We start from the raw sequence: 23,947 nt of genomic DNA on the forward strand, positions 1-23,947 counted from the left end.
TACGTCTCTATGTTTCTATGGTTGACCACGTGGAACTAAAGGGCCAGCAGAATGCAATAGAAAGCCGAAGCTAATAATATATTGGTCACATGAAGTGACATTCAGTCTCCTTCAAGCTTTGCGGCTTCGTTCATGCAGCCGTGTTCAGATTAGTGTCTGCAGTGCGAGTCTGGAAATAGCCCACGGGCAGGGCTGGGCTGGGCTGTGGCTGGGAGCGCCAGGCTTATAGTTTGTTCAGCAAAACCACCCCAGAGTGGCTGTAACTCAATGAGCCTCCAACCTCTCATTTACCCGAGTCATTCAATTGCCTTATGTGCACAACACAGGCTGGCACGGTGGTGCAGCGGGTAGAGCTGCTGCCTCACAGCGCCACAGACCCGGGTTCCATCCTGACCACAGGTGCTGTCTGTACGGAGTTTGCACGTTCTCCCCATGACCTGCGTGGGTTTTCTACAGTTTTCTCCCACACTACAAAGACGTACAAGTTTGCAGGCTTGGTATAAATGTAAAATTGTCCCTCGTGTGTGCGAGTGTACGGTGATCGCTGGTCGGCGCGGACTCGATGGGCCGAAGGGCCTGTTTCTGTGCTGTATCCCTAAAGTAAACTAAACTAAACAAAAGCATTTTATCAGGATCCATCCAAGACCGCAAGAAATTGCAGGGAATTGTGGACACAGCCCAGACCATCACACAAACCAACCTCCCTTCCATCGACTCCCTCTACACCTCATGCTGCCTCGGCAAGGCCAGCAGCATCATCAAGGACCAGTCTCACCCCGGCCACTCCCTCTTCTCCCCTCTCCCATCAGGCAAGAGGTAAAAGAAGTGTGGAAACGCACACCTCCAGATTCAGGGACAGTTTCTTGCCAGCTGTTATCAGGCAACTGAACCATCCTACCACAACCAGAGAGCAGTGCTGAACTACTATCTACCTCATTGGTGACCCTCGGACTATCTTTAATCTGGACTTTATCTTCCCTTACCCTGTATCTGTACACTGTGGACGGTTCGATTGTAATCGTGTGTTGTCTTTCCGCTGACTGGTTAGCACGCAACACAAGCTGTTCACTGTACCTCGGTACACGTGACAATGAACTAAACAACATTAGCGTACCTCCTTCTCAAATGTTTATTAAATAACCTTTGTAGAATAACAATTCTACAATCAGAATCCAATTTCTTAGAAACAGCTAAAGTAAATGATTTTTGATTTCCTCTTTATTCTTTGTCATTCTGAAGCTGAATGATAAATCCCTAAATGTTTTAATGTTGCAGCAATCTGAAGCATTCACTATATTTGATGTAGAAGCAAAGAACTGCAGATGCTGGCCTATGTTTCTATGGACAAAACACAGTCTAGATCCATTAACTAGACAATGATGTTCAAGCATTTATACAATCAACAAACTGCAGATGCTGTTTTACTAAAACAAATACATTAAAAAATATATTTATCCAACATTACTGGACTTTGTCTTGCACTAAACATGATTCCTTTTACCCTGTATCTGTACACTGTGGACGGCTCGATTGTAATCATGTATTGTCTTTCCGCTGACTGGTTAGCACGCAACACAAGCTGTTCACTGTACCTCGGTACACGTGACAATAAACTAAACTGAACTAAAACTAAGCAGAGGTGCTGGAGTAACTCAGCGGGTCAGGCAGCATCTGTGGAGAACATGGATAGGTGACGTTTCACAGAGTGCTGGAGTAACTCAGCGGGTCAGGCAGCATCTCTGGAGAACATTGAGCCAGCACCGCCATTCAATGTGATCATGGCTGATCATCCACAATCAGTACCCCGTTCCTGCCCTACGTTTAGTGCAAGATCCAGTAAACTCCGATTAAAGATAGTCCGAGGGTCTCCAATGAGGTAGATGGGAGGTCAGGACCGCTCGCCAGTTGTTGATAAGGCGGGTATAGAAGCAGATAAAATGACGAGAGGTGTAGATAGGGTAGACAGTCAGAACCTTTATCCCAGGTGGAAAGTCCAACACGAGAGGACATGGCTTTAAGGTGAGGGGGCAACGTTTAAAGGAGATCTTTTCCACAGAGGGTGGTGGGTGTACAAGAGGGTGGTGGGTGTGCAAGAGGGTGGTGGGTGTGCAAGAGGGTGGTGGGTGTGCAAGAGGGTGGTGGGTGTGCAAGAGGGTGGTGGGTGTGCAAGAGGGTGGTGGGTGTGCAAGAGGGTGGTGGGTGTGCAAGAGGGTGGTGGGTGTGCAAGAGGGTGGTGGGTGTGCAAGAGGGTGGTGGGTGTGCAAGAGGGTGGTGGGTGTGCAAGAGGGTGGTGGGTGTGCAAGAGGGTGGTGGGTGTGCAAGAGGGTGGTGGGTGTGCAAGAGGGTGGTTCCACTCTACCTCAGTATACATGGCCAACATAAACTAACCTGAACTGCAAAACAAAAGCTTCTCGCTGTACCTCGGTACATGTGACAATAATCAACATACAAACCTTAAATTCCGCAACTCACAATGCAATTGATTCCTGCATCTTAACTGAAACATCAGCAGCACGGTGGTGCAGCGGGTAGAGCTGCTGCCTCACAGCGTCAGAGACCCGGGTTCCATCCTGACCACAGGTGCTGTCTGTACAGAGTTTGCACATTCTCCCCGTGACCTGCGTGGGTTTTCTCCGGGTGCTCTGGTTTCCTCCCACACTCCAAAGACGTGCAGGTTAATTGGCTTCAGTAAAAATTGTAAATTGTCCCTAGTGTGTGTAGGATAGTGTTAGTGTGCGGGGATCGCTGGTCGGCGCGGACTCGATGGGCCGAAGGGCCTGTTTCCGCGCTGTATCTCTGAATGAAACTAAACTAAACGAAAGTGAATTAAACTGAACTGAACTAAATCAGTCTGAAGAAGGGTCTCAGCCTGAAACGTCACCCATTCCTTCTCTCCAGAGATGCTGCCTGTCCCACTGAGTTACTCCGGCATTTTGTGTCTGTGTTTGAACCGAACTAAAACTAAACTGAACCAAACTGAACTGAATTAAATGGAACTGAACAATCGTGATGGAGGAGGTTTGTCTGGATCGTCATTGGCCCGGTGGTGCAGGGGGAGTGCAGTTTATCATGGTGATGGTGCAGGGGGGAGTGCAGTTTATCATGGTGATGGTGCAGGGGGGCTGCAGCTTACCACAGTGATGGTGCAGGGGGGGCTGCAGCTTACCACAGTGATGGTGCAGGGGGAGTGCAGCTTACCACAGTGATGGTGCAGGGGGGGCTGCAGCTTACTGCGGTGATGGTGCAGGGGGAGTGCAGCTTACTGTGATGGTGCAGGGGGGGCTGCAGCTTACTGTGATGGTGCAGGGGGGGCTGCAGCTTACTGTGATGGTGCAGGGGGGGCTGCAGCTTACTGTGATGGTGCAGGGGGGGCTGCAGCTTACCACAGTGGTGCAATGGGGGCTGCAGCTTACTGTGATGGTGCAGGGGGCGTGCAGCTTACCACAGTGATGGTGCAGGGGGCGTGCAGCTTACCACAGTGGTGCAATGGGGGCTGCAGCTTACTGTGATGGTGCAGGGGGCGTGCAGCTTACCACAGTGATGGTGCAGGGGGCTGCAGCTTACCATGACAGTGCAGTCCTCTGAGCCGCTGGCAATGACGTTGTCGTTATGGGGGCACCAGTCGATGTCCAGCACGGGGGCGGTGTGACCACACACCAGCGGGTGGTTCTTGTCCACACGGCCAGTCTGAAAAGGAAGAGAGGAACAAGCTTTACCGACCCACCAAGGACCACCTGCGCCAGCCCGAAGATCGGTCCGGGCACCCCCCACCCGTCCCCCTGTCCCCCCGTCACGGACGCTGCCCGACCCACTGAGTTGGAACATCGACGTGGGACAGTGGAGCACAGTGCCAGTGTCCTCTGGCCCAGCAGGTTCCAGCTCTGCTCAACACCACAACAACTTGCAGGGAGTTGTGGATGTAGCTCTGACCCTCACACAGACCAGTCTGACCCTCTGACAGCTCTGACCCTCACACAGACCAGTCTCCCCACTGACAGCTCTGACCATCACACAGACCAGTCTCCCCACTGACAGCTCTGACCCACTGAGAGCTCTGACCCTCTGACAGCTCTGACCCACTGACAGCTCTGACCCTCACACAGACCAGTCTCCCCTCTGACAGCTCTGACCATCACACAGACCAGTCTGACCCACTGACAGCTCTGACCCTCTGACAGCTCTGACCATCACACAGACCAGTCTGACCCTCTGAGAGCTCTGACCCTCACACAGACCAGTCTCCGCACTGCTCACATTATCCACACTTCATGCTGCCTCACACAAGCAGCTGACATCATCACACACGTGTCCCTGTCCCACCCCGGCCATTCCTTCTTCTCCCCGCTCCCGTCCGCCAGACAGTGCAGAAGCTTAGACAACAGACAATAGGTGCAGGAGGAGACCATTCGGCCCTTCGATCCAGCACCGCCATTCAATGTGATCATGGCTGATCATTCTCAATCAGTACCCCGTTCCTGCCTTCTCCCCATACCCCCTGACTCCGCTATCCTTAAGAGCTCTATCTAGCTCTCTCTTGAATGCATTCAGAGAATTGGCCTCCACTGCCCTCTGAGGCAGAGAATTCCACAGATTCACAACTCTCTGACTGACTCACACAACCTGTCCAAGTCACCCTGCAACCTCATAGCATCTTCCTCACAGTTCACACTGCCACCCAGCTTTGTATCATCTGCAAATTTGCTAATGGTACTTTTAATCCCTTCATCCAAGCTTGAGATCGTGCACCACCAGACTCAGCAACAGCTTCTTCCCCTCTGTTATCAGGCTTCTGAACAGCCCTTCCATAAGCTAGGGTCGTGTCCGATTCACCTCTACCCCATTGCGGGCATTGGACTTTGTCTGGGGAACTGGTGCGGAACAATGCTGAGAATTATATTCTGCACTCTGTATCTCCCCCTTTACTCTGCCTATTGGACTGGAGTTTGGCTTGATTGTATTCAAGAACATGGAATGTAGAACAGCACAGGAACAGGCCCTTCGGCCCACACTGTCTGTGCTCAACATGATGCCAAGACTAACTCTTATCTGCCTGCATGTGATCCATATCCCTCTATTCCCTGCGTATCCATGTGCCTGTCTAAAAGTCTCTTAAACACCACTATCGTATCTGCCTCCCCCACCCCACCCCCCCCCCCACCCCCCCCCCCCCAGCAGCACGTTCCAGGCCCCCACCCCCCTCTGTGTAAAACAACACTTGCCCCGGTCACTCCCTCCTCTCCCCTCTCCCATCGGGCAAGAGGTACAGAAGTGTGAAAACGCACACCTCCAGATTCAGGGACAGTTTCTTCCTGGCTGTTATCAGGCAGCTGAACCATCCTACCACAACCAGAGAGCAGTGCTGAACTACCATCTACCTCATTGGTGACCCTCGGACTATCCTTGATCAGACTTTGCCGGCTTTACCTTGCACTAAACGTTATTCCTTTATCATGTATCTGTACACTGTGGACAGCTCGCTTGTAATCGTGTTTTGTGTTTGCACTGACTGGATCAGCACGCAACAAAAAAGCTTTTCACTGTACCTCAGTGCACGTGACAAGAAACTAAACTCAAAACTAAAACTTTGCCCCTCTCACCTTAATGCTATGTCCTCTAGTCTTTGATATTCCTATGCTGGAAAAAGCTTCTGACTATCTACCACCTCTATAGTTCCCACAGTTTTCCACCCGTGAGCACAGCATTCTGTGTTTTGCAGGTAGACACAAAATGTTGGAGTAACTCAGCGGGACAGGCAGCATCTCGGGAGAGAAGGAATGGGGGACGTTTCGGGTCTTTCTCTCCAGAGATGCTGCCTGACCCGCTGAGTTACTCCAGCATTTTGTGTCCACCTTCGATTTAAACCAGCGTCTGCAGTTTTTTTCCCACTCTGTGTTTTGCTCTGGGTTCTAGGTCCTGCAGTTGTCTGCTGCTGAATAAACGCTTCACAGGAAGGAGAGAACTGTCACTTCACCTGTGAAGATTGATGAACTCATTTCATTTACTAACATCGAGTTCCACCCTCTGAATACAAACTCAGCTCACTGACAGGACCGCAACAAATCAACCAGCTGTCCTCCTGCTGCACTCAGTAAGGTCACAAAATGGAGGGGAAAAGACACCTTGCCTGAGAACATGACATGGACCATGAAACACAGGCCCTTCGGCCCACTTGCTCTCCGCTATCAGACTTCTGCACGGTGGCGCAGCGGTAGAGTTGCTGCCTCGCAGCTCCAGAGACACGGGTTCGATCCTGACCACGGGTGCTGTCTGTACGTAGTTTGTACGTTCTCCCCGTGACCTGCGTGGGTTTTCTCCGGGTGCTCCGGTTTCCTCCCACACTCCAAAGACGTGCAGGTTTGTAGGTTAATTGGCTTGGTATCATTGTAAATTGTCCCTAGTGTGTGTAGGATAGTGTTAGTGTGCGGGGATCACTGGGCGGCACGGACTCGGTGGACCGAAGGGCCAGTTTCCGCGTTGTATTTCACAATGGTTATTCCTTAAGCTAGGGACTGTCCAATTCACCTCTGCCCCATTGTGGACATTGGACTTCGTCTCTGCAGTTTATGTTTAGTTTAATTTAGAGATGTAGCATGGAAACAGGCCCTTCGGCCCACTGAGTCCATGCCGACCAGCGATCCCCGCACACTAACACTATCCTACACACACTAGGGACAATTTCACCAGCCTGCACATCTTTGGAGTGTGGGAGGAAACAGAAGGTCTCGGAGAAAACCCACGCAGGTCACGGGGAGAACGTACAAACTCCGTACAGACAGCGCCCGCGGTCAGGATGGAACCCGGGTGTCTGGAGCTGTGAGGCAGCAGCTCTACCCGCTGCACCACCGTGCCGCCATGTTGTTTGTATGACAACATCCTTAATAACTCTGACTGCATTAACGGTCCTGTTAAGACAATGGGAACTCGGAGTGAGGGGACCGCCGAGAGGGACGATGGGGGAATAAGGGGGTCGCAGTGTGGGGGAGGGAGGGGGGGGGGGGCACTAGTTTAGAATCCTCTGCCCTGGGGATAAGCCTGTGTGTGTTTGTTTGTTTGTTTGTTCCAGTGAAGGCGCTGTGCACACGGCAGCCAGCCAACCATCGCCTTCACTTTTAATGTAATTTTAATTTCAAGTGTTGGTGTACCATGTTGTGTGTTGTGACTGTCGGCAGACCAGTCTACCTCCGGGGATGAATAAAGTTCTATCGTTTCGTTTCGTTGGCTGCAGCAAGTAAGAATTTCATTGTATCACAAAATGCTGGAGTAACTCAGTGGGACAGGCAGCATCTCGGGAGAGAAGGAATGGGTGACTTCTCAGGCCGAGCGAGGCCCTACTTCCCTACCCCTCCCCTGACATCAGTCTGAAGAAGGGTCTCGACCCAAAATGTCACCCATTCCTTCTCTCCACAGATGCTGCCTGACCCGCTGAGTTACTCCAGCACTCTGTATCTATCAACAGTCAATCCCTTCTCCCTTCATCCTTCCTGTGTGACTGCCCATCGCGGTCTATTACATCAGTGCCCCAGCGATGAACACAACTCAGTATTTAGTCTCGCCCTCTTGGAAAGGAAATACCACCACAGTCACAGTACAGAAGGCCAAGTCAGTGGATATATTTAAGGCCGAGGTTGATAGATTCTTGACTAGTGCGGGTGTCAGGGGAAATGGGGAGAAGGCAGGAGAATGGGGTTAGGAGGGAGAGATAGATCAGCCTTGATTGAATGGTGGAATAGACTGGATGGGCCGAATGGCCCCGTGTGCACAGTTCCCGCTGTGAGGACATGCTCAGCCATTCCACAATCTAATCACGCCTTGCGTGCAAACAAGCACAAAAACAAAAACATTCAAAAGATTTTGTCACGGCTGACTATAGAGTGGATGTGGAGAGGATGTTTCCACTAGTGGGAGAGTCTAGGACCAGAGGGCACAGCCTCAGAATTAAAGCACGTTCCTTTAGGAAGGAGATGAGGAGGAATTTCTTTAGTCAGAGGGTGGTGAATCTGTGGAATTCTTTGCCACAGACGGCTGTGGAGGCCAAGCCAGTGGATATTTTTAAGGCAGAGACAGATAGATTCTTGATCAGTGCGGGTGTCAGGGGTTATGGGGAGAAGGCAGGAGAATGGGGGATCGGAGGGAGAGATAGATCTGCCATGATTGAATGGCGGAGTAGACTTGATGGGCCGAATGGCCTAATTCTACTCCTATCACTTTTGACCTTATGTGACAATAAGCTAAACATCTAAAAGTCATTTGGACAGGTGTGTGGACAGGAGGGGTTTAGAAGGACGTGGGCCAAACGTGGGGAATAATGGAAAGGGTGAGATGAGATTGGCACAGGGCCTGTTTCCATGTTGCATGACTCTGTGACTCTGCACACAGGAACACAACCATTAGGAGCTCTGATGTGCGGGTCACATGTGAGGAGTTTGCAAACTGTTCTTTTTATAACCGGCCACTTCTGAGAAAAAGGGAAGTGCAAACAATGGGATTTGATGGTAATCCCATTGTCACGGCAGGAGAGAGGAATTAAATAACTGCTGGTAACTCAACTCTACAAACACCAACATTACCGAGGACACAAAGGATGTTGTTTGTGCAGGAGCCCCTTACATCACGAGCTAAAGAAAAACTGCCGACCACTTCTACATAGAATATAGAACATAGAACAACGTTTAGCATAGAGGTCGGCTCTCCTGCCCACAAAGAGGACTTCAGACTCAGTTTAGTTTATTGTCACGTGTACCGAGGTACAGTGAAAAGCTTTTATGGTGCGTGCTAACCAGTCAGTGGAAAGACAACGCATGGTTACAATCGTGCCGTCCACAGTGTACAGATAAAGGATAAAGGGAATAATGTTTAGTGTAAGGTAAAGCCAGCAAAGTCCGATCAAAGAGAGAGGAGGTGGATAGTATTTCAGGACTGCTCTCTATTCCTCTCGTGGACTTTTGACAAAGTATAGAACATAGAGGAACAGGCCCTTCGGCCCACTATGTCTGTGCCGAACATGATGCCAAGATAAACTAATCTCCACTGCCTCCATTCCCTGCGCATCCATGTGCCCATCTAAAAGTCTCTTAAACACCACTATGTCAGTCCGGAGTTTGTACGTTCTCCCCGTGACCTGCGTGGGTTTTCTCCGGGTGCTCCGGTTTCTTCCCACACTCCACAGACGTTCAGGTTTGTAGGTTAATTGGCTTGGTGTAAATCTAATTTGTCCCTAGTTTGTGTAGGATAGTGTTAGTGCGCGGGGATCGCTGGTCGGCGCGGACTCGGTGGGCCGAAGGGCCTGTTTCCGCGCTGAATCTCTAAACTAAAAAAAACGAAACTACAAAAAGACCCTGAATGAGTTCGGGGCTGGTCTGGATGTAGAGACCACCCACCACCACCCACACTGTGGCCTGCCCCTCCTCTCCTCCCCTCCAGCCTCCTCTCCCCCTCTGACCACAATCAATTACCAATAATCAATCAGTTAGTAGTTGGCACATCGCGCACACAATAGCAGATTATGGCAGTTTCAGTTGAGTTTATTGTCACGTGTACCGAGCGAGGTACAGTGAGAAGCTTGTGTTGCGTGCTAACCAGTCAGTGGAAAGACAATACATGATTACAATCGATCCATTTACAGTGTACAGATACACAATAAGGGGATCATCCTTAAAGTAAGAAATGTTGCTGTAGGAGTAGAGATTAAACGTGTGGAGCGATCGTAATATCGAGAGTCAGAGGGTGGTGAATCTGTAGAATTCTTTGCACAGACGGCTGTGGAGACCAAGTCAATGGATATTTTGAATGTGGAGATTGACTTGATTAGTGCGGGTGTCAGGGGTTACGAGAAGAAGGCAGGAGAATGGGGTTGTGAGGAAAAACTAGACAAGTTCATTAGTAGTTGGAGCAACATTAGGCCATTCGGCCCATCAAGTCCACGCTGACATTCAATCATGGCTGATCTCTCTCTCCCTCTCAACCCCATTCTCCTGCCTTCTCCCCATCACCCCCGACACGGCTGGCCAGGATTGAATGGCAGAGTAGACCCAATGGGTCGAATGGCCTGAGTCTGGTGCTATCACTTATGAACAAGGCATTATTGTAGGGACACAGAGCATGAGGCAGAGGGTGTTGACATGATCGCAACCTGTAGAGTCATAGAGTGATACAGCATGGAAACAGGCCCTTCGGCCCACCGAGTCCGCGCTGATCATTACTCATCCTCGCACACTAATACTATCCCACACACACTAGGGTCAATTCACAAATTTTACCAAATCCAATTAACCTACAGACCCGCACATCTTTGGAGTGTGGGAGGAAACCGGAGCACCTGGAGAAAACCCACGCGGGTCACGGGGAGAACGTACAAACTGCGTACAGAGGCGCCCGTGGTCGGGATGGAACCCGGGTCTCTGGCGCTGTGAGGCAGCAGCTCTACCCGCTGCACCACCGTGCCGCCATACAACCGGGACAGCTGCAGCTCACAGCGGGAGGAGAGAGGAAATCTGACCCAGGCCTCTTGTCATCAGACCTCCAGAAGATTAGTAAACCATTTGTTCCAGTGTGGCTTTAGACATTAATGCTGGCAAGGGCATCGTGGTACTGTGCACTTTCCATTGCTGAGCATTATATAACAGCCCGTATCAAAACACGCCGAGGCCCAGCAACACGCCCCTTGGGTAGTCATGTTGGGTTGCTGCTTGTTTAGCAGCCATGTGTTTTAATGACATCATGCATTTTCTGCGAAATATGTAAGGGAATGATTATTGGCCAAGGAAAGATTCTTGGAAGGCAGTTTCCAGTTTCACGTTTGCTTCACCAGATGTTGGACACCAGTGTCCACAATCTCAACGAGATATTGAGAGGAACGCTGCAGAAACCCACCAGGATGGTAGACACAGAGTGCTGGGGTAACTCAGCGGGTCAGGCAGCATCTGGGGAGAACATGGATAGGTGACGTTTCACAGAGTGCTGGAGTAACTCAGCGGGTCTCTGGAGAGAAGGAACGGGTGGGTCGAGACCCTTCTTCAGACTGAGAGTCAATGGAGAGGGAGACGGAGAGATAAGGAAGGGAAAGGTGTGAAAACGAGACATCAAAGGGGATGCAGCAGCTCAAGGAAAATGTACAATAGATCATCGTTAGCGAGGAGAAGGTGATAACGAGGCAAACAGGGCTCAAATATAATCGGGGGGCAGTCAGATTGGCAGGAGAACTGGGAGTGGGGAGGGGTGGAGAGAGAGGGAATGCAAGGGTGGCCAGCTGACAATAATCTATTCTACATATTCCTTAGAGCGCAGGAGGATGAGGGGTGATCTTATGGAGGTGCAAAAATTAAGAATAAGGAGTCGGCCATTTAGGACCGAGATGAGGGAAAACCTTTTCACCCAGAGAGCTGTGAATCTGTGGAATTTTCTGCTACAGAAGGCAGTGGAGGCCAATTCACTGGATGTTTACAAGAGAGTCAGATTTAGCTCTTGGGGCTAATGGAATCAAGGGATTGGGGAGAAAGCAGGAACGTGATTTTAGATGATCAGCCATGATCATATTGAATGGCGGTGCTGGCTTGAAGGGCCGAATGGCCTCCTCCTGCACCTATTTTTCTATGTTTTCTATATTTCTAAGAGAGGTAAAGATCAGGTGGATGCAGAGTCTCTTGCCCAGAGTTGGGGAATCGAGAACCAGAGGACATGGGTTTAAGGTGAGGAGGAAAAGATTTATCATATCATATCATATATATACAGCCGGAAACAGGCCTTTTCGGCCCTCCATGTCCGTGCCTGAGGGGTAACTTTTTACGCAAAAAGGTGGTGGGTGTATGGAACGAGCTGCCGGAGGAGGTAGTTGAGGCAGGGACTATCCCATCGTTTAAGAAACAGTTGGACAGGTACATGGATAGGACAGGTTTGGAGGGATATGGGCCAAACGCAGGCAGGTGGGACTAGTGTAGATGGGGCATGTTGGTCGGTGTGGGCAGGTGGGACTAGTGTAGATGGGGCATGTTGGTCGGTGTGGGCAGGTGGGACTAGTGTAGATGGGGCATGTTGGTCGGTGTGGGCAGGTGGGACTAGTGTAGATGGGCATGTTGGTCGGTGTGGGCAGGTGGGACTAGTGTAGATGGGGCATGTTGGTCGGTGTGGGCAGGTGGGACTAGTGTAGATGGGGCATGTTGGTCGGTGTGGGCAGGTGGGACTAGTGTAGATGGGGCATGTTGGTCGGTGTGGGCAGGTGGGACTAGTGTAGATGGGGCATGTTGGTCGGTGTGGGCAGGTGGGACTAGTGTAGATGGGGCATGTTGGTCGGTGTGGGCAGGTGGGACTAGTGTAGATGGGGCATGTTGGTCGGTGTGGGCAGGTGGGACTAGTGTAGATGGGGCATGTTGGTCAGTGTGGGAGGGTGGGACTAGTGTAGATCGGGCATGTTGGTCGGTGTGGTGAGGTGGGACTAGTGTAGATGGGGCATGTTGGTCGGTGTGGGCAGGTGGGACTAGTGTAGATGGGGCATGTTGGTCGGTGTGGGCAGGTGGGACTAGTGTAGATGGGGCATGTTGGTCGGTGTGGGCAGGTGGAACTAGTGTAGATGGGGCATGTTGGTCGGTGTGGGCAGGTGGGACTAGTGTAGATGGGGCATGTTGGTCGGTGTGGGCAGGTGGGACTAGTGTAGATGGGGCATGTTGGTCGGTGTGGGCAGGTGGGACTAGTGTAGATGGGGCATGTTGGTCGGTGTGGGAGGGTGGGACTAGTGTAGATGGGGCATGTTGGTTGGTGTGGGCGGGTGGGACTAGTGTAGATGGGGCATGTTGGTTGGTGTGGGCAGGTGGGACTAGTGTAGATGGGGCATGTTGGTCGGTGTGGGCAGGTGGGACTAGTGTAGATGGGGCATGTTGTTTGGTGTGGGCAGGTGGGACTAGTGTAGATGGGGCATGTTGGTCGGTGTGGGCTGGTGGGACTAGTGTAGATGGGGCATGTTGGTCGGTGTGGGCGGGTGGGACTAGTGTAGATGGGGCATGTTGTTTGGTGTGGGCATGTGGGACTAGTGTAGATGGGGCATGTTGGTCGGTGTGGGCAGGTGGGACTAGTGTAGATGGGGCATGTTGGTCGGTGTGGGCAGGTGGGACTAGTGTAGATGGGGCATGTTGTTTGGTGTGGGCAGGTGGGACTAGTGTAGATGGGACATGTTGGTCGGTGTGGGCTGGTGGGACTAGTGTAGATGGGGCATGTTGGTCGGTGTGGGCAGGTGGGACTAGTGTAGATGGGGCATGTTGGTTGGTGTGGGCGGGTGGGGCTGAAGGGCCTGTTTCCACGTTGTATCACTCTATAAAGTGAAGTTTTGTCTTGCTGATCTTGATGGACGTTTCCCATTTGTACGTTGCGTGTTTTTAACACGATCACATGCTGGTGAGCTAACGGGATCCAGCAGACCACAGCTGCCAGGTAGTTAGAGAGACAAGGAGAATCTACAGAGCGTTACGGCATTTGGCACCGAGATAGAACCTACAATGTGGCTCCTCCTTAGGGTTGCCAACTGTCCCGTATTAGCCGGGACATCCCGTATTTTGGGCTAAGTTAGTTTGTCCCATACGGAACCGCCCTTGTCCCGTATTAGTAGGGTTGCCAACTTCCTCACTCCCAAATACGGGACAAGGTGACGTCACCGCCCCGCGCCCCACGTGACCTCACCCAGCCAGCGGCCACGTGCTCCCGCTCCACCAATGGCGGCTGCCCGGGCAGGGTGAGGCCACGTGCTCTCACACGTTTTAGAAACAGCTAGACAGGTACATGGTTAGGACAGGTTTGGAGGGATATGGGCCAAATGCAGGCTGGTGGGACTAGTGTAGCTGGGACATATTGGCCGGTGTGGGCAAGTTGGGCTGAAGGGCCTGTTTCCACTCTATGACTCCATCCTTGTCCTTAACAAATACTGTTTGATGTGATAGTCTACACTGACTGTACCTTGTGCATTTTAATATGTAGGAAGGATCTGCAGATGCTGGTTTAATCCAAAGATAGACACAAAATGCTGGAGTAACTCAGCGGGAAGGGCAGCATCTGTGGTGAGAAGTGTGAAGAAGGGTCTCAACCCGAAACGTCACCCATTCCTTCTCTCCAGAGATGCTGCTGAGTTACTCCAGCATTTTGTGCCTGCCTGTGTGGATTTTGTACAGTTGTCAACGTTGTGAAAGTTCACGGGATAAATAATAATAATGATAATAATGCATTACATTTATATAGCGCTTTTCAAACACTCAAAGACGCTTTACAGGGATTACTAGAACATAGAGAAGTGAATAAATAGATAAATAAGTAAACGAACAGAGAAAGGAGACAGAAGGTGAGGTGACCTTCAGTGGTTGAAGGCAGTACTGAACAGGTGAGGCTTCAGTGATGTTTTGAATGTGGTGAGTGTGGGGGAGTCTCTGACAGTTTGGGGTAGTGAGTTCCATAGGGTGGGAGCAGCGATGGAGAAAGCCCTGTCCCCCCAGGATCTGAGTTTGGTCCGGATGTGGGGGGGACAGGAGATTGGCAGCAGCAGAGCGGAGGGTGCAGGTGGGAGTGTGCCTGTGGAGGAGGTCGGTCAGGTAGGATGGGGCCAGGTTATGGAGGGCTTTGTAGGTCATGAGGAGGATTTTGTACTGGATTCTCTGGGGGATGGGGAGCCAGTGGAGTTTGTAAAGGACGGGGGTGATATGGTCACGGATCGAGGTGTGTGTGAGTAGATGGGCAGCGGAGTTTTGAATGTATTGAAGTTTATTGATGAGTTTTGAGGGTGCGCCATAGAGGAGGCTGTTGCAGTAGTCCAGACGGGAGGTGATGAAGGCGTGGATGAGGGTTTCTGCAGCTGTGGAGGAGAGGGATGGACGGAGACGGGCAATGTTTTTGAGGTGGAAGAAGGCTGTCTTTGTGATGTGTTTGATGTGTTTGTCGAAGGAGAGGGTTTGATCAAAGATGATTCCAAGATTCCGGATGTGAGGTGAGGTGGATACTGGGAGACCATCAATATTGAGGATGAAGTTTTGGGTGGATTTGGTGAGCGTTTTTGGACCAATGATGATGATTTCAGATTTGTTGCAGTTGAGTTTGAGGAAATTTGATTGAAGCCAAGATTTTATTTCAGTGATGCAGTTTGTCAGTGTAGAGTGTGTGGTGGTGGAGATTGACTTGGTGGAGATGAGGAGCTGGATATCATCGGCGAAGCAGTGGAAGTTGAGACCATGACGGCGGATTAATTGACCAAGGGGGAACAGGTAGAGGATGAAGAGGAGGGGGCCAAGGACTGAGCCTTGGGGGACACCTTGGGGGAGGGGAGCGGTGGGGGATTTACAGTTGTTAATGGAGATGAATTGGTGCCTGTCAGAGAGGTAAGATTTGAACCAGGATAGGGCTGTGCCGGTGATGTTAAAGGAGGTTTCAAGTCGGGTGAGGAGAATGGAGTGATTTATGGTGTCAAAGGCGGCGCTGAGGTCAAGTAGGATGAGGATGTTGAGGTTGCCAGCGTCGGAGGAGAGGAGAATGTCGTTTGTGATTTTGAGGAGCGCAGTTTCAGTACAGTGGTTGGAGCGGAATCCGGATTGGAAAGTTTCATACAGGTTATTGGTAGAGAGGTGGTATTTGAGTTGGGATTTGAGGTGGTATTTGAGGTGGTATTTGAGGTGGTATTTGAGTTGATCCATTTCAAACATTAATACCCTTTAAACTGACAAATGATGGCAAGATTATTCCGTATAATCATCCAATTAGAAAGGCTGTCAAATGTGGCGTATTATCAACAGTTTTCATTCATTTGTTGCGGTGAAAAGATACGTCATGTGTATTAATGATACGCTCTCTTCAAAAGCTTTAAGGCAGCACCATCTATAATCACTGGCCCATTATCAGTGGAATGAAACCTTGCAGTGCTCTGTAGTGGTGGCATCCATTAAACGAGCAGAAAGTGAACTGAAAATAGACATATTGGCATCAATATGAATTTAATATCAATAAGCGGCCGCCATTGATGGAGCGGGAGCACATGGCCGCTGGCTGGGTGAGGTCACGTGGGGCGCGGGGTGGTGACGTCACCTTGTCCCGTATTTGGGAGTGAGGAAGTTGGCAACCCTACTAATACGGGATGTCCCGGCTAATACGGGACAGTTGGCAACCCCTAGGTGTCAGGCTGTTGGACTCTGTGACGTAGAGCCAGGCTTGGCTGAGGGTTGTTTGTGACTGATTGGCACATGGTTGGTGGAGCCAGTGATCCAGGTGCCCTGTCCTTGACTTCAGTGTGACCTACCCTGTGCACAGCCTGTCTGTTTACGGGCTCGTTGGCCAGCGCAGGAGGGCTGCAGAAACACGGCCGGGATTAGCGCGCTTGGTGCAGCAAGCTGATCTGACAAAAATAAATGACCTCACCCTGCAAAACATACTCCTGACATCAAAGGTGCGGCCGTGTGAGTCCGACACCTCGTGTTTCACGCACAAACAGGCCCCAACCTCGTGTTTCACGCACAAACAGCGCCGACACCTCGTGTTTCACGCACAAACAGCGCCGCCACCTCCACTAACTCTTCCACGGTGAAGGGGCTCGGTGTTCATTGGTTGCCCAGCGGGGGAGCCAAGTGGACAGCGTTCATAGAAACAGAGACAAGAGGTGCAGGAGGAGGCCATTCGGCCCTTCGACCCAGCACCGCCATCCAATATGATCATGGCTGATCATCCAGAATCTGCTCCTCGTTCCTGCTTTCTCCCCACATCCCTGCATTCCGTTAGCCCCAAGAGCTAAATCTAACTCTCTCTTGAAAACATCCAGTGAATCCAAACATCCAAAACGCCACAGCGAGACTCCTGACGGGTACCCGTAAAAGGGACCACATCACCCCGATTCTGGCCTCTCTCCACTGGCTCCCAGTACGGTACAGAATCAACTTCAAGCTCCTCCTATTCACATACAAAACCCTACACGGGCTTGCCCCCCCCATATCAAAAATCATCTAACCCACCACTCTATCTCCAGGTCCCTCAGGTCGGCCGACTTATAGACAATAGACAATTGGTGCAGGAGGAGGCCACTCGGCCCTTCGAGCCAGCACTGCCATTCAATGTGATCATGGCTGATCATTCTCAATCAGTACCACGTTCCTGCCTTCTCCCCATACCCCCTGACTCCGCTATCCTTAAGAGCTCTATCCAGCTCTCTCTTGAATGCATTCAGAGAATTGGCCTCCACTGCCTTCTGAGGCAGAGAATTCCACAGATTCACAACTCTCTGACTGAAAGATTTTTTCCTCATCTCAGTTCTAAATGGCCTACCCCTTATTCTTAAACTGTGGCCCCTTGTTCTGGACTCCCCCAACATTGGGAACATGTTTCCTGCCTCTAACGTGTCCAACCCCTTAATAATCTTATACGTTTCGATAAGATCTCCTCTCATCCTTCTAAATTCCAGTGTATACAAGCCTAGTCGCTCCAATCTTTCAACATATGACAGTCCCGCCATTCTGGGAATTAACCTAGTAAACCTACGCTGCACGCCCTCACTAGCAAGAATATCCTTCCTCAAATTTGGAGACCAAAACTGCACACAGTACTCCAGGTGCGGTCTCACTAGGGCCCTGTACAACTGCAGAAGGACCTCTTTGCTCCGATACTCAACTCCTCTTGTTATGAAGGCCAACATTCCATTGGCTTTCTTCACTGCCTGCTGTACCTGCATGCTTCCTTTCAGTGACTGATGCACTAGGACACCCAGATCTCGTTGTACGTCCCCTTTTCCTAACTTGACACCATTCAGATAATACTCTGCCTTCCTATTCTTACCACTAAAGTGGATAACCTCACACTTATCCACATTAAACTGCATCTGCCATGCATCCGCTCACTCACACAAGCTGTCCAAGTCACCCTGCAACCTCATAGCATCTTCCTCACAATTCACACTACCACCCAGCTTTGTATCATCTGCAAATTTGCTCATGGTACTTTTAATCCCTTCATCCAAGTCATTAATGTATATTGTAAATAGCTGCGGTCCCAGCACCGAGCCTTGCGATACCCCACTGGTCACTGCCTGCCATTCTGAAAGGGACCCATTTATCCCCACTCTTTGCTTTCTGTCTGTCAACCAATTTTCTATCCATGTCAGTACCCTACCTCCAATACCATGTGCTCTAATTTTGCACACTAATCTCCTATGTGGGACCTTGTCGAAGGCTTTCTGAAAGGCTGGAGCGATTGGGCTTGTATACACTGGAATTTAGAAGGATGAGGGGGGATCTTATTGAAACATATAAGATAATTAGGGGATTGGACACATTAGAGGCAGGAAACATGTTCCCAATGTTGGGGGAGTCCAGAACAAGGGGCCACAGTTTAAGAATAAGGGGTAGGCCATTTAGAACGGAGATGAGGAAGAACTTTTTCAGTCAGAGGGTGGTGAAGGTGTGGAATTCTCTGCCTCAGAAGGCAGTGGAGGCCAGTTCGTTGGATGCTTTCAAGAGAGAGCTGGATAGAGCTCTTAAGGATAGCGGAGTGAGGGGGTATGGGGAGAAGGCAGGAACGGGGTACTGATTGAGAGTGATCAGCCATGATCGCATTGAATGGCGGTGCTGGCCGAAGGGCTGAATGGCCTACTCCTGCACCTATTGTCTATTGTCTATTGTAAGTCAAGGTACATCACATCCACCGGCTCTCACCTGTCAATTCCAGAAGATTAGTCAAGCATGATTTCCCCTTCGTAAATCCATGCTGACTCGGAACAATCCTGTTACTGCTATCCAAATGCTCCGCAATTTCTTCTTTTATAATTGACTCCAGCATCTTCCCTACCACTGATGTCAGACTAACTGGTCTATAATTTCCCGTTTTCTCTCTCCCTCCTTTCTTAAAAAGTGGGATAACATTAGCTACCCTCCAATCCACAGGAACTGACCCGGAATCTATAGAACATTGGAACACGGGTGGGACAGAATGCTTTTTGTAACTCACGGTCGACTGGGCTTGTATTCATTGGAATGTAGAAGGATGAGAGGGGATCTTATAGAAACATATAACATGCTTGAGGGATTGGACAGGCTAGATGCAGGAAAAATGTTCCCAATGTTGGGGGAGTCCAGAACCAGGGGTCACAGTTTAGGAATAAGCGGTAGGCCATTTAGGACTGATATGAGGAAAAACGTCTTCACCCAGAGAGTTGTGAATCTGTGGGATTCTCTGCCACAGAAGGCAGTGGAGGCCAATTCACTGGGTGTTTTCAAGAGAGAGTTAGATTTAGCTCTTAGGGCTGACGGAATCAAGGGATGTGGGGAGAAAGCAGGAACGGGGTACTGATTTTGGGTGATCAACCATGATCATATTGAATGGCGGTGCTGGCTTGAAGGGCCGAATGGCCTACTCCTGCACCTATTGTCTATGTTTCTGTCACTGCACTTAGCCAGGTACAGATGACAATAACCTATCATCATCATAGAGTCACAGAGTGATACAGTGTGGAAACAGGCCCTTCAGCCCAACTTGCCCACACCGGCCAACATGTCCCAGCTACACTAGACTGCGTTTGGTCGATATCCCTCCAAACCTGTCCTATCCATGTACCTGTCTAACAGTTTCTTAAACGTTGGGATAGTCCCAGCCTTAACTACCTCCTCTGACATCTTGTTCCATACACCCACCACCCTCTGTGTGAAAATGTTACCCCTCAGATTCCTATTACTTTGAACCCATGTCCTCTGGTCCTCGATTCCCCTACTCTGGCCAAGAGACTCTGTGCGTCTACCTGATCTATTCCACTCATGACTTTGTACACCTTGTTCAGATTGGATGAGCTGTTCTTGTTTGTGGACTGGTCGGTGTTGGGCTCCACGACGCTGCCAGTGAATCCCCACCTGGCACATCCTCACCCAGTCCATGTGCAAAGGTGCTTGTAGATGCTTGTTCACACCCAGTCAATGGGCACCCAGAACAAGCAGGCTTTTCCAAACGACATCACTTGGGTTTAATTCTCAGCACGTTGATTTATTAAGTTAATTCCCGGAATGGCGGGACTATCATATGTTGAAAGACTGGAGCGACTAGGCTTGTATACACTTTAATTTAGAAGGATGAGAGGAGATCTTATCGAAACGTGTAAGATTATTAAGGGGTTGGACACGTTAGAGGCAGGAAATATGTTCCCAATGTTGGGGGAGTCCAGAACAAGGGGCCACAGTTTAAGAATAAGGGGTAGGCCATTTAGAATGGAGATGAGGAAAAACTTTTTCAGTTAGAGAGTTGTGAATCTGTGGAATTCTCTGCCTCAGAAGGCAGTGGAGGCCAATTTTCTGAATGCATTCAAGAGATAACTGGATAGAGCTCTTAAGGATAGTGGAGTCAGGGGGTATGGGGAGAAGGCAGGAACGGGGTACTGATTGAGAATGATCAGCCATGATCACATTGAATGGCGGTGCTGGCTCGAAGGGCCGAATGGCCTCCTCCTGCACCTATTGTCTATTGATAATCATGATGAGGTAGTTGAGGCTGGGACTATCCCAATGTTTCAGAAACATTTGGACAGGTACATGGATAGGACAGGTTTGGAGGAATGTGGACCAAGCGCAGGCAGGTGGGACTAGTGTAGGTGGGACATGTTGGCCGGTGTGGACATGTTGGGCTGAAGGGCCTGTGTCCACACTGTATCACTTTGTGACTCTATGACTATGAATCTAAGCCAATGGAAAACCGTTCAATTATTGGTCTTCAGGTCCAGAGGTGCAGAGTCGAGTCTGCAGAGCAGGAGATGTTTAGCAGCAACTCACTGAGGTGGACGGCTCCAAGTGGTTTAACCTACAAACCTGCACGTCTCTGGAGTGTGGGAGGAAACCGGAGCACCCGGAGAAAACCCACGCAGGTCACGGGGAGAACGTACAAACTCCATACAGACAGCGCCCGTGGTCAGGATGGAACCCGGGTCTCTGGCGCTGTGAGACAGCAGCTCTACCCGCTGCGCCACCGCGCCGCCTGTACAATGCGATGCTCCCTGGGCGTTGTGCTTCAGGGACAGACGCAGGCTTGTTGTTGACGTCTCGCAGGTCACTGGTGTGATCGTTGTACGGAGGGGGAGCAATGTGATTAAGTTAGGTCGTTTCCCTTTCCCCTGACTCTCAGTCTGAAGAAGGGTCTCCACACGAAACGCCACCCATTCCTTCTCTCCAGAGATGCTGCCCGTCCCACTGAGTTACTCCAGCATTTTGTGTCTACCTTCTAAACATTCGTTCATCGTCACGTAACACATAGACATTTAAAACAAAACTCATTTCACTGAGCACAGAGTACTGACGACCAGCGGTGCTCTCCGCTGTGAAGCTGGCGAGCCAGTCACGTGCAGAGGGGGGGGGGGGATAACTTTAGGAACATTGTCATCACCTCCTTTGCTTAGGTTACATCTGACGGATATCGGGTTGCCAACTTCCTCACTCCCAAATACGGGACAAAGGGTGACGTCACCGCCCCGCGCCCCACGTGACCTCACCCGGCCCGGGCGGCCGCCATTGGTGGAGCGGGAGCACGTGGCCGCTGGCTGGGTGAGGTCACGTGGGGCGCGGGGCGGTGACATCACCCCTTGTCCCGTATTTGGGAGTGAGGAAGTTGGCAACCCTACTAATACGGGACAAGGGCGGTCCCGTACGGGACAAACTAATGTACCCCAAAATACAGGATGTCCCATAGAAACATAGAAACATAGAAACATAGAAACATAGAAAATAGGTGCAGGAGTAGGCCATTCGGCCCTTCGAGCCGGCACCGCCATTCAATGTGATCATGGCTGATCATCCAGCTCAGTAACCCGTACCTGCCTTCTCTCCATACCCCCTGATCCCTTTAGCCACAAGGGCCACATCTAACTCCCTCTTAAATATAGCCAATGAACTGGCCTCAACTACCTTCTGTGGCAGAGAATTCCACAGACTCACCACTCTCTGTGTGAAGAAATGTTTTCTCATCTCGGTCCTAAAAGACTTCCCCCTTATCCTTAAGCTGTGACCCCTGGTTCTGGACTCCCCCAACATTGGAAACAATCTTCCCGCATCTAGCCTCTCCAACCCCTTAAGAATTTTGTATGTTTCTATACGTTCTCCCCTCAGTCTTCTAAATTCCAGCGAGTACAAGCCGAGTCTATCCAGTCTTTCTTCATATGAAAGTCCTGCCATCCCAGGAATCAATCTGGTGAACCTTCTCTGTACTCCCTCTATGGCAAGAATGTCTTTCCTCAGATTAGGAGACCAAAACTGTACACAATACTCCAGGTGCGGTCTCACCAAGGCCCTGTACAACTGCAGTAGAACCTCCCTGCTCCTAAACTCTTGCTATGAATGCTAACATACCTTTCGGCTAATACGGGACATTTGGCAACCCCTAGATGTATTCCAACCCCTGTGGAAACATTACAGATGGGTGCAGAGGGATGTCACATAGATAGGATTTCCCTAAGGTACCAAATATAGCTCCTGCAGTGTGGCACATTGGTTTAAACAGGGGACAGACACAAATTGTCCCTCGTGTGTGTGGGATAGTGTTAGTGTGCGGGGATCGCTGGTCGGCGCGGACTTGGTGGGCCGAAGGGCCTGTTTCCGCTCTGTGTCTCTGAATTAAACTGAACTAAATTAGCTCCAGCAGACGGCCTTCAGGCATTCTGAGCAAACAAGGTCTGGTGGCCTCACAATTCCCAGACTGGCCAGTGATATTTTTGGCGCGACCTAATTTAATCACATTGCTCACCCTCCATACAACATCAGTGACCAGCGAGACGTCAACAACAAGCCTGCATCTGTCCCTGAAGCACAACGCCCAGGGAGCATCGCATTGTACAGGCGGCGCGGTGGCGCAGCGGGTAGAGCTGCTGTCTCACAGCGCCAGAGACACGGGTTCAATCCTGACTACGGGCGCTGTCTGTACGGAGTTTGTACGTTGGGCTGTGAACCCGCAACGCTGGGCCTGTGAACCCGCAACGCTGGGCCTGTGAACCTGCAACGCTGGGCCTGTGAACTTGCAACGCTGGGCCTGTGAACCTGCAACGCTGGGCCTGTGAACCTGCAACGCTGGGCCTGTGAACCTGCAACGCTGGGCCTGTGAACCTGCAACGCTGGGCCTGTGAACCTGCAACGCTGGGCCTGTGAACCTGCAACGTTGGGCCTGTGAACCTGCAACGTTGGGCCTGTGAACTTGCAACGCTGGGCCTGTGAACCTGCAACGCTGGGCCTGTGAACCTGCAACGCTGGGCCTGTGAACCTGCAACGCTGGGCCTGTGAACCTGCAACGCTGGGCCTGTGAACCTGCAACGCTGGGCCTGTGAACCTGCAGGAGGAAAGATCAGCATGGTTCTGTTGTAAAACACTGCAGCATCGCAGAGCCCAGGCAGCGGATTCCAGACTCCAAACGCCCAGCTCAATAAAGCAAAGCTCCTTTCACTTTTGGTTGTTTAACCAATCACTTTGATGCCTGCTAGTTCTTGCCCCTTATCCAATGGGAGGAATTTCCCTCTATTTATAACCTTTATGATGGGACAACTCCTGCCGATCTCATGACCGCCTTTTATGGAAACTCCCATTAATGGAAACACATTCACGGACATCCCCTCACCAGCGAGAACAGCCCCCGACAGATCCAATAACCACGTCCACCAAAACCATCGCAAACCCACGGTCACCAACCACAGTAAACCCCCCTCCCCCGCCCCCTCCCCCGCTCCCTCCCCCTCCCCCGCCCCCTCCCCAGCCCCCTCCCCCACCCCCTCCCCCTCCCCCTCCCCCTCCCCCTCCCACACCAACCTCACATACTAAATGCTGGAGTAACTCAGCGGGTCAGGCAGCATCTGTGGAGAACATGGATAGGTGACGTTTCACAGAGTGCTGGAGTAACTCAGCTGGTCAGGCAGCATCTGTGGAGAACATGGATAGGTGACGTTTCAGGTCAAAACCCTTCATCAGATTGAAAGTCGGGGGAAAGGAAAGAGATATAA

At 50.8% G+C, this 23,947-nt stretch overlaps 1 protein-coding gene across 1 annotated transcript in view; it reads right to left on the reverse strand.

The window, feature by feature from the left end:
- LOC144606549 (coronin-1C-like) overlaps positions 1–23,947 on the reverse strand; it is an 80,808-nt gene that overhangs the window by 31,748 nt on the left and 25,113 nt on the right. Inside the window, exon 3 of the mRNA XM_078422804.1 lies at positions 3,565–3,687. Within this exon, the coding sequence (XP_078278930.1) occupies positions 3,565–3,687 (123 nt within the window). The remainder of the gene's footprint in view (positions 1–3,564; positions 3,688–23,947) is intronic.

The sequence above is a fragment of the Rhinoraja longicauda genome, chromosome 26 (genome assembly GCF_053455715.1).
Source record: "Rhinoraja longicauda isolate Sanriku21f chromosome 26, sRhiLon1.1, whole genome shotgun sequence".
Lineage (NCBI taxonomy): Eukaryota > Metazoa > Chordata > Chondrichthyes > Rajiformes > Arhynchobatidae > Rhinoraja > Rhinoraja longicauda.